This window comes from Lagenorhynchus albirostris, chromosome 1 (assembly GCF_949774975.1).
Source record: "Lagenorhynchus albirostris chromosome 1, mLagAlb1.1, whole genome shotgun sequence".
NCBI classification, from domain to species: Eukaryota; Metazoa; Chordata; class Mammalia; order Artiodactyla; family Delphinidae; genus Lagenorhynchus; species Lagenorhynchus albirostris.
In genome coordinates, this window is record NC_083095.1 from 126,172,611 (window position 1) to 126,186,015 (window position 13,405).

A 13,405-nucleotide genomic window follows, 5' to 3' on the forward strand; every position below is an offset into this window, starting at 1 on the left:
GAGAAATATACACTGTGGTCATAAATAAATACAGACTCAGTTCCTTGTTCATAGCCAGTGTTTTACTACCAGTGTTTTACTACCAGTGGTAAAAACAGTGTAATGATCTTTAGGTTTTGTGTGCTTCAAAGTAGTCTGCAGGTTGTTTTTTAATGACTTCCAATATGTTGCTTTAAATTTTGATATTTATGACAATTATTTTTTGTTCCGTGAATCCAGTTATAATGCAGCAGGCATTGTGGGTAGCTATGTCATATTGTATTATAGATAATGCAGAATTGAAACATTGGAAAGCTTTAATTTTTATTCCGGTGAACCTGATTCTTCTTTTTGAAAGTAATTTGAAATGTCAGTATACTCATTTCTACGATGTACTTTGAGTTCATAATAATCATTTACATTATCAAAAAGAATTACTAGTTCTCATTATGTTTGTAATTTAATAATTTGTACATTAGCCATATTATCTGAGAACACTTTTTAAATTACAAAAAGCCATATATGCTCATTGTAGAAAATATAATACAGAAGCACAAAGTGCCCTCCACCCATTTCCTACAGTAAAATTCAGGGTCACTGGCAAGGATCTTGGGAGCTGAGATAGTTGAGTGGATTCTTAGTGATTGTTATGAAAACCCTATTTCAGCTCTGTCCAATAGAACTTTCTGCAATTAGGGAAATGTAATCTGACCAGTACAGTAGCCACTAGCCACACGTGGTTATGGAGCATTTAAAATGTGGCTAGTATGACTAAAGAACTGAATTTTTCATTTTATTTAATCTTAGTAAATTTAAATAGCCACATCAGGTGGTTAACAGCTACCCTGTTAGACAGTGTAGCCCCGTTTCTCACTGCCTGTTAGCCCACTGCCAAACTCACTATCAAGAACCGCAGTACTGGGACTTCCCTGGCGGTCTAGTGGTTAAGACTCCATGCTTCCAGTGCAGGGGATGCAGGTTCGATCCCCAGTTGGGGACCTAAGATCCCACATGCCTTGCCATGGCATGGCCAAAACAAACAAACTAAAAACACAGTACTATACATTTTGCAGGATCCTTATGTTATAATCTGTTGTAGTGTAGACAGTGGATGGATCCCCAAAGTGTTCATGTTGTTGTCATATTTTTATCTATACCTTGTTGTACTTTTCTCCAAGTTTAGATATCATAATGAGGCATTTTATTCATGTTGGTTTACTTGCTCTTCGTCGCATTACACATTGGGCAATATGGACAAGAATGTGACTTGGAAGGGGCCGGCTTACAATGACTTCCTGGCAGCCAGGGATGAGAGCTGGTCCTTCTGTAATAGCCTCCACACCAGCAGTTAAGACACCCCCTCAGATCTCTTCCCCTCTTATGTCACTCAGGAGTCTCTGAGTTAGAATCTGGAACAGATAGTGGGAAATGAAGGAATCTGAGAAAGAAAATCTGTCTTACAACTTGCTTAATGTAAAAATCTTCTTATCCACAAAATGAGACCAAAGTAATTACATACCTCATGAGGTGCTTGTGAGGAGTAAATTCGAGTAGATTGAAAGGTGACTTTAGGGGAGTCGATGAGAGCATCTAGTGAAAAGTGCTCTGTCAATTTAAGGGATCAGTGTTGGACTTAACAGGGCAGCATTGGCCCAAGTCCCACAAATGGAGTCACCAGGAGTGCAAATCATTGCTAAAGCTTGAACTCTAGGCTTTGTAATCTAGAGATGGGAGAGATGTAAAACATTCAGCTCAACTCTTCATGTTTAAATAAAATTCTAAATGAATTTAGAATTAGCTTTAAGATATTGTATTTGTAGTATTGGGGCATTTGGAAGGCTTTTTCTTTCTTTGTTTTGTTTCTTTTTTTTAAACTAAATTTTTTCTCCCACAGGATTAGATTTCTTTCCTTTCTTATCAGGAGACAATCAGGTATGTTATATGAAAAAAATACTGTTATTTTAATTCTAAGTTAAAATACTTAAAAGTATAATATGTAGCCAAGAGAAAGAAAATAAATTTCCTTAGGAAATTCAGAGTAGTTATACCCATTATTGTTAAGGTTTTAAAACTTTAAATAAAAGTCCCTTTGTTTCAGCTGTGCCTGAATATATAGTAACTACGATGTCTATTTGTTGGTTCCCAGTACTGTTTTATAAAAAACAGGGCAGTGAGTCATATTGACTGATAAATTTCTTGGCCATATATCTCCAGAAGATAAAGAAAGTGGACTCTTCTGTTTCCTGCTGCTTCTGAGTATATGCCTCTTTGGAAATAGCATTATGAAAATTGCTTGCAATACAAATTAAAGCAAAAAAAAATATTTTTTTTCCCTCCCACAACCCCCCCCCGCAGTTTCAGCTACAAAAATGTCTCTTAAGATCAGTGATGTGCCAATAAAAATTAAAAGGTCAATGATGTGATCATTACATAAGACCATTTGATTTTGCAAAATGTTTTACTAAATATTTCAGAAACACCAGGTACTCAGAATATATTAAATTTAGGACTTTGTTCTGCTGAGAAGAAAGTTTATTAATTTATAAGTATAATTAACTTTATTTCCTGTGTTTTGTTTCCCCTCCCTAGCATTATAACACCTCCCTGCTTGCCGCTGCAGCAGCAGCGGTTTCAGATGATCAAGACCTCTTACACTCGTCTCGGTTTTTTCCATATACCTCCTCACAGATGTTTCTTGATCAGTTAAGTGCAGGAGGCAGTACTTCTCTGCCAGCCACCAATGGAAGCAGCAGTGGCAGTAACAGCAGCCTCGTATCCTCCAACAGCCTAAGGGAGAGCCATAGCCACACCGTCGCAAATAGGAGCAGCACGGACACAGCATCCATCTTCGGCATCATACCAGACATTATTTCATTGGACTGATTCCCTTGCCCCTGCTGCTCCCATCCCTACCCCAGATTAAATGAACTTGGTAGAAAGAAGAGAACTTTGTGCTATGTTTTACCTTATTCTGTTTAGAAAAGTACACAAGCGTGTTTTTTTCCTTTTTTTTAGGGAAAAAATTAAAAGAAATGTACAGAGAACAAAACTATATTTTCAGTTTTACTTTTGTATATAAATCTAAGACTGCCTGTCTGAAAAAACACTTGTAAAAAACAAAAAAAAGGAAAGAAAAGAAAAAAAAAAGAAAAAAAACAAGTACCCACAAACCACCTTCAGTTCATTCTTTCTGGATTCTGAAGATTTTTTTTTCATCATTTGTCCTATTTGGTTTTATTTTACTTCAATGGCATTATTTTATTTGCAATAACAGAAAAGGAATTGCATGTATGAAGTTTTAAATTGTGGGCTTTTCTTTGTTGTGGGGAGGGGCTGGGGGGGGATAGTTTTAATTTCCATTTTCTAAAAATGACAGACTTGGATTCTGTTTGTGTGTGTGCATATTTTATCCAGCCTTAAGTTATAAATCTCATCTGTTCCTCTGCATTCCCTATGTATTTTCAGGACATAGCTTGTGGGTGTGTATGTGTCTGTGTGTATTTTTGTGTCGTTACTGTTCCTTCTCCCGAGTTTGCATTCAGTTGATAAATCAGTTGCCTGCTTCTTTAAAAGTGCTTTGAAGGTCTTGAACTCTCATATGAGCATCTTTATCAACTGTCCCAATTGCATGTTTTCCATCACATATTGTCTCTTATTTGCTAGATACCCCCTGAGAATATGTTTCAGAGATTGGAGTAGAGCTATCTGGGTAAGGAGTAGGCTTAGCCGACCTGTGAATAATACACTTTAGTCTAGTTCTTTATTTTAAATTTGGATTGCCAGTATTATGTATTTAAACCAAGTCTGTGAACACCTGCTTTTTTGGCCACAGGGTAACAAGTTTTCATGTGAGATCTTCATACCAAAGTAGGAAGTAAAAATAGCTTAGAAAGCCCTGTTGGATGTCCTGTGCAGCTGACAGAGGTAAGGCTACATCACCTCAAAAAAGACAGTCAATTATCCTTAAAAGTAAATTCTCTTCGGAAAATACAGTGCACCATATGTCAGTCTGTAGAAATCTATCATCTGATAAACAGTTGAAATTCAAAATGGGCTTGATCCTTAGTCATTTTCACTCTCTGGTTCTGAGTGTACTTATTTTTTTAGCCTAGTTATCTTGTTTGTTTTATATTTTTCTTCATCTTTTAAAGACAAGCATGACATAGGAAAGTCAAATCTTTTTAAGAATTCATGGATCAGTCTGATCTACTCTTATTAATAATGGAAATGTAAATATATTGAAAACTGTTTTTCAGGAAATGAGTGAGGGTTGGAGGGAAGGAAAAAGTGGTTCTACTTGTGTTCCAAAATCCTCGTCAGAGAAGGTCCGTTTTTCAGGTAATATCTGAAGGTGTTGAAAATATTGTTTATCTGATTGAAAGGTTTAGCAGAAAAGATAAAGAAGGGGCATAACGATTACCAATTTTCCAGACTGGATTTTTATATCACAACTGTTAATGTTCTCAGAGTTGTTCTCAGAGTTGATGAAGGACCACCTTTGTGTATAAAATTGTCATTTTAAACCTTGCAGTGGTAACAAATTGACCTACTTTAATCCAGTTAGAGTTCAAGATGGCTGTATCTTCAGTTGTCTGATGAAATTAATGGTTCACATGACTGTGTGGCATCTAAACATACCTGTTTTTACAGTATCTCTCTGCCACCAAATTGTTGACTTGAATTTTGAAAAACAGGTTGGTATTGATATGTATATGTGTGTGTGTATATATGTATTTATAGACAAGTGTGTGAGTGACAACTGAGTTATATAGTCTTCCCTACACATGTGTATTCCACACATACATGGCTGAGTTATAGTCACTAAACAATTTGCAATAAAAAAAAATTCATTGTCAGTTAAAACAGGAAATAGTTAAGTTTTTAAATGAATCTGGTGTTGTGTGAGTACACACTTTAGAACTCTCATTGCCATGTTAACTTAGGCTAATATCTAATAGTATTATAATTTGTGTCTAAATTCAGATTGGGATAGAAATTACTTAAATTGTAGGGAGTTGCTTCTTTCATATTGTAATAGGAAACGTTTCTGTTAATTCAGCTACCTAAGATAAAATGAATAGTTTTGTTTTTCTTTATTTGTTGTTGTTAGTGGTCTCAGAATTCTGATCAATAACTTTGTGTATGATGCTGAATAACAGACTCTTTGAATGATCCAGTTGAAAAACCGTCCCTCTACTTTCTTCAGCCCAGTTTTGGAGAGGGTTATTTTCTCTCAGGGTCCTGCGTTATACCAACCGAAGGGAAGAACAGGTAACAGGGAGAAATAAATGTCTGTCTAGTAGCTTTGGTCGTGTCTCCGTGGGAGAAACTAACCATTCAGTTTGTCTTCTTATTTTAGTTCATTCCACTCTTACGGAGTTTGTTCTCTTCAGTTGTTAACTTTCTAAAATGTTGCAGTAGTAGTAACTATTACTCTGTTGGTCTCATGGCCGCTATTAGTCAATCAGACTTTTTATGGTCCATAGTAATTATTAGTGGAGTCATGCACTGCATCTTTATCTTCTAAGTTTTTGTTTGTTTGTTTTTAAAGCACAGTTATTTCTTTTTTCCCTAGCCCACTGTCACTCCCCCACCCATGCTAATATTGACATGCTGTCTGTGGACTAATGACTCAGAATCTTTAGTCACGTTACCACCATCCCCTTGCCTTGGTCACTCATAATAGGTGCGCATATGTTTGTGTGTCTGTATAGTACTGTGGGTGGGTGTGTGTGTGTATATGCACACACACACATCTTTAGTATAATAGCTGTTTGACTAGCAGGGTTGAAGTGGCTTTTAATTATTTTGTGGGCATTATTGAACACGTTTTTAAAAGTATCTGGACCTTAACCATGCCACGCTTGGTTGACTAATTTATTTTGAGCATTAAAAATTTTCTACTTCTATTAATGTAGACATTATCACAATTCTCTATTATTACTGACTTAGAAAAGATACACTTAAGCTTCTGAGAAATGTGATTTCTTGGCAGATTTTCCTTTGAGTCAAATGTCTGAAACTGAATGAAAATACATCCCAATTTTAAATTACTAATTGTGGAAAGAACATTGTTTTTAAACAGCTCCAATTTTAAACACACAAAACACTTCAAGATCTTTAGGACTTTAAAGCACATTTGAAATTATTTTAGTAAGAGTTTTGTTTTATCAATACATGTTGAATTCTGTTTTTTAATTAAAAGAAAATACAAAGCTTAGATTTCAGAAAGAGGGAGGGAGAATAGCTGGTGGTCCCAGAGTGTGCTGCTGTTAATTGTTTAATTAACAAAGGGGAAAAATGTATATAAACAGATATAAAAGTTACCATAAATTCCATGAACTTAAATCTGTGATTCATTGCCTTAAAACTTTCTCTCTTAGAATTTCCATACCGCATGCCAAACCAGTAAAATGGCTTTTAAAAATGTATAGTAGGCCAATGTCAGTTTGTATAAAAGTACCAAGTGAAAATATTTATTACATGCATTGGAAAAAAAATTGTTTACCTATTGAATGTTACCTGTTTATGTAGAGCTCTTTAGATGTAATAAAAGAAAAGCCTTCAGTTAATTTGTCTTCTGTAAAATACACTGCTGCGTATACAAGGGGACAATCCCTATGAGAAAAAGTGACGATGCTTTGTGCTTCCAGAGCCCCTCTGATCCAGAGATTTCAAAGCATGACAGGTAACTCATTCTCTTGCAACATGCTTTGAGGTAAGTAATGAATATACAGCTATCATTCCCCTTTCTTACTGAAATATGGCTAGCTTTGTAATGAACCACAGCATCCATTTAGTTTTAAATCTGTTTAATCTGCAATTTGATTGTTAAGAGCACTGTGGCCTTTTCTTTGCAAACAATACTTGGTGCTAGGTAAACCAACAGGAATTTCAGGAATGAGCATGAAACCCAGACATGGGGTAGTGTCAGAGCCTTTCCTGGGGTAGAAGTTTAAATCAGAGCACATCCCAGGATCTTGGAATCCTACCCACTGAACACCCTTAATGAGGAACACTGAGTCAGTGGACACAAGCCCCAGGTTCTCAAGGCTGTTACACACCACTTATGTTTTTGGCAAGGTCTACTTCAGGTTCCTGTTAGGCAAATGAGATTCATAAAACTTGCTTTGAAACCAAACGGGTACCATTCAGTGGCATATAAAGACAAAGCTTTGAGGGAACGTACCCGTGTTTATTGTTATAGCCCAGAACTTCCTTTTCCTGTCCCATCTAAATCACAGGTATCTACTGTCAGAGTGGCTGTGCAGGACTAACTTCCTCATGTCCATGATGAGTTAAAAAGAAATGTGGCGCACTAGGACCCTTGAGCCTTGCCTGAAAGTGAAATATAGCAGTTCAACATGGGTGCCAACATCTAACCAGCCCTCAGATGGATTTACCATGAAGGTAATGAAGTTTAAGCTCCAGGGCCCCTCACTTGCTCTGGTCTCTTCCAGGGTCCCAGGAGCAGCCCTAGTAATTCTCTATTTCTACTGTAATATTCTTAAAGAAGGCCGCCGAATCGTATAACCCTCAGACCCCACAAAACCTGGATCTGCCCCTGTACCGAGTGAGCCTAAGATCCAGCCTGACGATCACAAGGTCACCTACTTGCTGTTTTGGGGCCCATATACTGCCTGCCCCCACAGAAGCCGCCTCTACAGCTCCTAGGAATTCATTGGCAGTTACACTGTTGGGGAAATGAAAGCGGCTCTCCTTTCTCAGGACCTCCATTTGGTCTGAGGCCATGCAGCATCGTGAGATAGCTGCACTAAGACTGTGACTGTTTTGTCCCCTGAAGTTTACCTTGTTCCTGGCCCTTAGATTTGCGTTCTGTGTAAACCTCCCCAGAGACGCACCTCCCTCTTAATTTGGTTTTCTTTTGCTTTAGCCACTAAGGCACAATTAGAAAAAGCCACAGCCCAGAGATCCCAGTTTTGATACATATAAGGATGAAAATCTCTGTAGTTAAGAGTTCTGCCCCGCTCCGCCCTCAGCATGCTGGTGTGTGACTCCAGCCCGTTTTAGGGCTGTGCTGGCGCTAGCGATGGATCCACACCATTGATGAGTGCACAGGCAGCACCAGCCTGGCACCTCCTGGCTACATAACTAACTTAAAAAGCCACTTGTGCTGGAAAAGCTCCCGGCAGGACCAGTACCCCTACTATTGTTTTCCAGGGCTCTCGCTGGGTCATGGCTGTGGCCTGTTCCATCCCCTTATTACTTTCCATTAGTCCTGAGGAAATGGCTTGACGCCATCATCAGTTTGGCCCACTTGAGCAGACCATCCCAGTCCCATGAACCTCTGTGATAATGGGTCAGGGAGGAGCTCAAAATTCTGACAGAAGCATCATAACAGGTCTTCTCAAGCTCTGCAAGGCCTCAGTGAATGCAACTCGTCACATCTGGTTTCCTTTGGTTTGGGGTGTAGTCGGATCACTCTTCCCAGGGTTTAGCTGATGCTGCCTTGTTTTAAACCTGTTTTTTATCCTGTTTATGAATGAATATCCTGAACTACATTAGTATGCACTGGGAATGAGAATTTGTATGTGACCCTGTGGTGCTGCAAGAACTGTTGCCATAGTTTGAGCTCTCTGTTTGTTGCTGTTTCTCAGCTAGCTTTATCTTGAAAATGTGGAAGATGATTCTAGCACCCAAATACAGAATATTAGTCTTTCGGTAAATTGCCCTTTTTAGGAGAAGCACGACCATGGCAACCCAGGATTACACAGTGCTCTACAATTTGCAAAGGCCCTTTGAAGACCATTTTCAACAGGCTCCATGAGGTAAGAAGTAGGAATCCAACCTCAGTGAGGATCCTAAGGCTTTGAGGGGTGAAATGATTTGCCCAAAATCACCTGACTCAGAAGTGGCAGAGTCAGGACTGGAACCCTGGCCCAACTCTAAACCATAGGCTCTTTCCATGATATAAAGGGCTAGACTGATGGTAGTTAGTTATTAAAATCAGTAAAAGTCTTTTATTAAAGACATGCTAATACTGTAGCTGAAATCGTTTCGTTTCCTTGCTAAGTTACCCGCTGCTGTGGTCAGGTATGTCATCTTGCTGTGTTTGCCATCTCCCACAAGTGAAAGGAACGCTTTTCTTTTTAAAGATTCATCGGTCTGAGTTTTCCGGCCCAGGGGAGGCTCTCTTGCCTTCTCCTCATTGAGTAGTCCTGCACAGGAATGGTGATCTTGCGGATAAATTCGTCATACTTCACTTTGCCATGAGGTTCAATATCTGCTTCCCTGAAAAGATCATCCACTGCAATAAATCACATTAATTTTTCAGTTTGCTTTAGTGTTACGTTATAGGACATCCAGTTGAGGGTTGGGACTCCCTGGAGGTCTTCCCTGAGCGTCTGATTGACTATTCCCGTAGATGAGGAAATAAACCAGTGGAGGGAACAGGACAACCCACCCCCTACCCCTTGGAGACCATGTATCCAATTTTGAGTTCATCAGGCTTTCTGCAGGGGCCAGGGTAGGGGTGTACTGGTAAGGATTCAGTCACTGAAACCATCTTGTGCTTTTTTTTTTCCCCTTCAGAAAATGTCTGGCCCCTGGGCCAGTATTTCCAGAAAGCTTTGGCATCAATCTTACCTTCTACAGCCCACCGTCTCAGCCCCCTGCAGAACAGACACCCTCTGTAGCTCCATCCCAGGCCCCCCAGCCCAGTCTTTGGCCTGCCCCTGACCTGCCAGTCTGCCTTCCAACTTGACACCCCCACCCCACCCCAAGGGGGCTCGGTGACAAGTGGTACCTGCCACCATCACCTCTTTTAAAAAGTATGTGTTTCGGGGGTGGGGTACTGTAAGAGAAAATATATTCAACTGTGTCTAAGCTCAAAGCCTACAAAAAACTGCCACTGTTCTCTAATGTTGCTCAAAAAAAGAAAAAACAAAACCAAAACCCCAACATTTACTGGTTCTGGATCCCTGGGACAAAATACTAGCTTCTCCCAGCAGTTGACAAAAAGAGCCATTTCAGCTTACACTTTTCCACGGTGGCTTCTCAGGACCATCCTCACCCTCTTACAAAACTATCACTGCTCTGTGTTAACTTCCCCAGCCCCAGGCATCCCCAACATAATCCTGGGTAGTTGTTAGAAAATATCCTGTGACTTCCTGCTTAACCATCCTCCTCCAAAAATGTAATTACTGTGCTCTGTGCTTAAGCTGATAGCACTTCTGAGTATTTTCAGAATGTTGAGACTGTAATTTATCTTATTTCATAGAGATGCTTCTACCCACCAACCACTTGGTTAAAACCGTCCCAATGGACAGGTCTAACAACAACCACTGCAGCCTCCAACTGTCCAGAAGAGGGGCAGCTGGAGTCTGATGATGCCTTCTGGGTAGAACGGCGGTTCCCTGTGAACCCACAAAGAACCAGGTCGCAAAGGAGGCCTCCCTCCCAGCCATCTCAGCAGCTCCAAGGATGCTTCTGTAGTAAAACTGAAGCTTTTTCTTTCAATCACTGAGGGTAAGGGAGTCTTACTTCTAGTATCATCTTTCCTTCTCCCACAGCCAGAGGAAGGGACATCAGTCTCTGTCTGGAAGACATTGTCAGTTTCTTTGAAATGTTTCTTTACTGGTTAAACAAATGAGAGATATGTTTGAGTTTGGGGGCCATGGTATTGCTTTAGAGATCATTAATCGTAAGAATAAGGCCCCTGCTGGCCCTCTGCTAACAAACACTCCACTTGGTACATAAAAGCCCATGCAGTGTCCTCAGAGCCGGGGAGGGAAGGAGAGCCCGTGTTTCCCTGTTCACATTAAAACAGACACAATGAAAGACGAGATCGTGATAGCTCCCGGCCTGAAAAAGCGGGGGAAGCTCCATCTGCTTTCTGTAGAGCTATTTTTACATGCTTTGCGCTGTGCCTTTGTGACTGCAGATAAAATCTCAGCAGACTGCTTTATAGAATGTTAGCTCTTGGAGGGACCTGAGGGACTGTCTGTTGTAACCTCATTTCCCAACGAGGAAACTGAGGAGGGTGAGAGAGGTTAAGAAACTCACCTGAGGTCCCCCAGAATGAGGGGGAGCCAGGATTCAAGTCTGTTTGTTGTGATTTAACCAAAGGCTAAAGGCCCATCACTACTGAAGCCTTTTTCCTCCTGCCTCAATCATAGGCAGTGGCCCAGCGGCCTAACTAGAAATCCCAGCCTCTGGGGTTGGTGGGTGTGGACTCTGGTAGCGACCTGGCATGGCTGCCATGGCTGGACCGAGGGGCCCACCAGGCAGACTGGGAGAACACCTGCAAAGGGCCCAACATTGGAGTCACCCTTACCATGGACATCAGGCTTTCCTAGAAGACCCAAGCCTCTCATCCTCTCTGAGGTAGGAAGGCAGGGAAGGTAGGAGTCAAAGACCACCACGGACACCCCTTCTGGAAAAGCTCTTAGAGCTGGCTGAGTCGTGGGGAAAGGGAGCAAAGTAACATCTCAATTTAGAAACTTGGCAGCAGTAGCAGCTTCAGAAGACAGCTGTGGTGAGAGGAGAGGGGCTGGGGGGCGGGGGTCCAAGTGTCTGATAGACCTGCATGTAGCTCCCAGCTCTGTTACTCACAAGCCACTCACTGCACCTGTTTAATCAGTATGAGGGGGACACTAGTGCTCCCAGAGCTGTCATAATCACTAAATGAAGGCCCACAGTGAAAGTTTAGAACACAGTGTGATGCCCAAGTAGATCATAACTGGGTTTCCCCAAGCCGTCCCTTCGCCCTGGCTAATTTCTCCTGCCACCCACAGCGTCCCTAGTTCTTTTCTGGGATCCAATCCAGAGTTCACTAAGCTCAACATCTAGTTACAACCTTCTGGGGCATCCACCAAATGCAGTGCCTGCATAACCCAGGTGGCATGGATTGGGCTTTGGTGTCCTTCCCCCAACCCCTTAATCACCTCGTGCTGTTGGGAAAGAGGGACCCAGGCCATTACCTTCTTTATGGGTGAGCTTCTCTCCCAGTTTCATGAGTTTTGACCGCAGTTCAGACGCCATGATGTAGCCTTTCTTCTCCTTGTCCGCCATCAACATGGCCAAAAGAATTTCCTTCTCTGGGTCCTCTTGTTTTATTTGCATGTGCATAATGGTCAGGAAAGTAGAGAAATCCAGCTCTCCATTTCTGTCTAGGAAACCCCCAAACACAGCGGAGTGAGCAAGGAGGAAAAGGCTTCTCTTGAGGAAGGCAGCTGGGTTCCTGCCTTCATGGCCAGCTCAAGGGCCACCTAACTCAGGAAGCACCATGATGGAGGCAGTGGTCATGGGGAAGAGGATGCAGCCTGTCTTGCTGAGTTCCCACCATGGATATGCCTCATTTAATCCTCCCAACAACCCCTTAGTGACTGGTTATCGCATTTTGCCCACTAAGGAGACAGAAGCTCAGAGAGAAGAGTCACCTCAGAGCAGTGGCAGGACTAGGATGAAGCACTGCCTCCTCTATCCCCTTCTGGATGCTTCTCTCCTGCCCTGAACTGGAGGAAAGTGCACCAACATGTCTATCCCCCCTTTTGGCAGCCACTGTAACACATTTACAAAGATAGACAGATGACCCCCACCTGGGGCCTCAAGCCTCTGCCCACCAGGCTGTTCACCTCACTGCAGCCTCACTACTTCCCTCACTGCAGCTTCCACCCCAGTCCCTCCAGCCCACAACCTTCCTCCAGGCATGCCTGGGGACCTCAGCCCAGGCCCTGGCTGGGCTACAACTGCAGGAAGTCAGAACTGCCTCTGACCACAGCTTCCTGTTTGCAGGAGACAGAAACCAAAGGAAACCACCACCCGTTCGGAGATGGAAGCAGCAGATCTCAGTTGCTAAGCGCCCCATCCCTGGGCTTGAGGCCTTCAGAGGCCCACCCCCAGGCCCAGGCTGGCCTCAGGACGGGCTCCCAGTGCTACTTCAGGCACCCTCGGATGGGACCTCAGGTTAACGCTAGCAGATGGTGGGAACCCATCTGAGAGATGAAGAACCTGAGGTCCAGATGGGCTCTTGAGCAAGTGTTCTTTCCAGGCCGCCCTTCTCTTTCCTTCCTGCGTGTCCAGCCACCAATGCAAACAGCCAGCCTGGCCTCTGACATCCCTCCCTCTTTTTCTTTAAAAAATAAAAACCCAGCAACAACAAAAAAAAACTTGTTTTTGGTTATGAAAAGTCCCATATGTTTCCATTGTCAAAAACAGAGGAAACGAGGAGAATGAAAATCCCATAATCGCATCACCAGAGAACCATTTGGAGATCACAATTGGGTTCCAAGCCTGATTCCACCATTGGCGTAAGCACTTGGGGAAGTTACCTAATGGGCTCTGAATCTTGATCTTTGTCTGTAAAACCCGGATTAGGATAGTGCCTCCTTCATTGGGTTGTTGAGCTAAGCACATGACAAATAGTTAAGGGACATTGTTCTATCAAAACAACTTTGGGATCACT

At 42.0% G+C, this 13,405-nt stretch overlaps 2 protein-coding genes and 1 long non-coding RNA gene across 4 annotated transcripts in view; 2 read left to right on the top strand and 1 right to left on the bottom strand.

Annotated features, from left to right (window-relative positions):
- The window catches only part of PIAS1 (protein inhibitor of activated STAT 1), a 117,802-nt gene extending 114,876 nt beyond the window's left edge, over positions 1–2,926 (top strand). For both annotated transcript variants that reach the window (XM_060153000.1, XM_060153007.1), the window contains exons 13-14: positions 1,874–1,911; positions 2,569–2,926. In XM_060153000.1, the coding sequence (XP_060008983.1) occupies positions 1,874–1,911; positions 2,569–2,862 (332 nt within the window). In that variant the 3' untranslated portion in view covers positions 2,863–2,926. The remainder of the gene's footprint in view (positions 1–1,873; positions 1,912–2,568) is intronic.
- Positions 2,927–6,064: 3,138 nt separating this feature from the next.
- Positions 6,065–13,405, bottom strand: part of LOC132522427 (ceroid-lipofuscinosis neuronal protein 6 homolog) — an 81,166-nt gene continuing 73,825 nt past the window's right edge. The window contains exons 13-14 of the mRNA XM_060153045.1: positions 11,922–12,110; positions 6,065–9,247 (exon numbers count right to left, since the gene is read on the bottom strand). Coding sequence (XP_060009028.1) covers positions 9,090–9,247; positions 11,922–12,110 — 347 coding nt within the window. The 3' untranslated portion in view covers positions 6,065–9,089. The remainder of the gene's footprint in view (positions 9,248–11,921; positions 12,111–13,405) is intronic.
- Positions 7,159–13,059, top strand: LOC132522437 (uncharacterized). Its single transcript, XR_009541205.1, has 3 exons — positions 7,159–7,389; positions 8,680–8,768; positions 12,736–13,059. It is a non-coding gene; the product is annotated as an uncharacterized LOC132522437 (long non-coding RNA).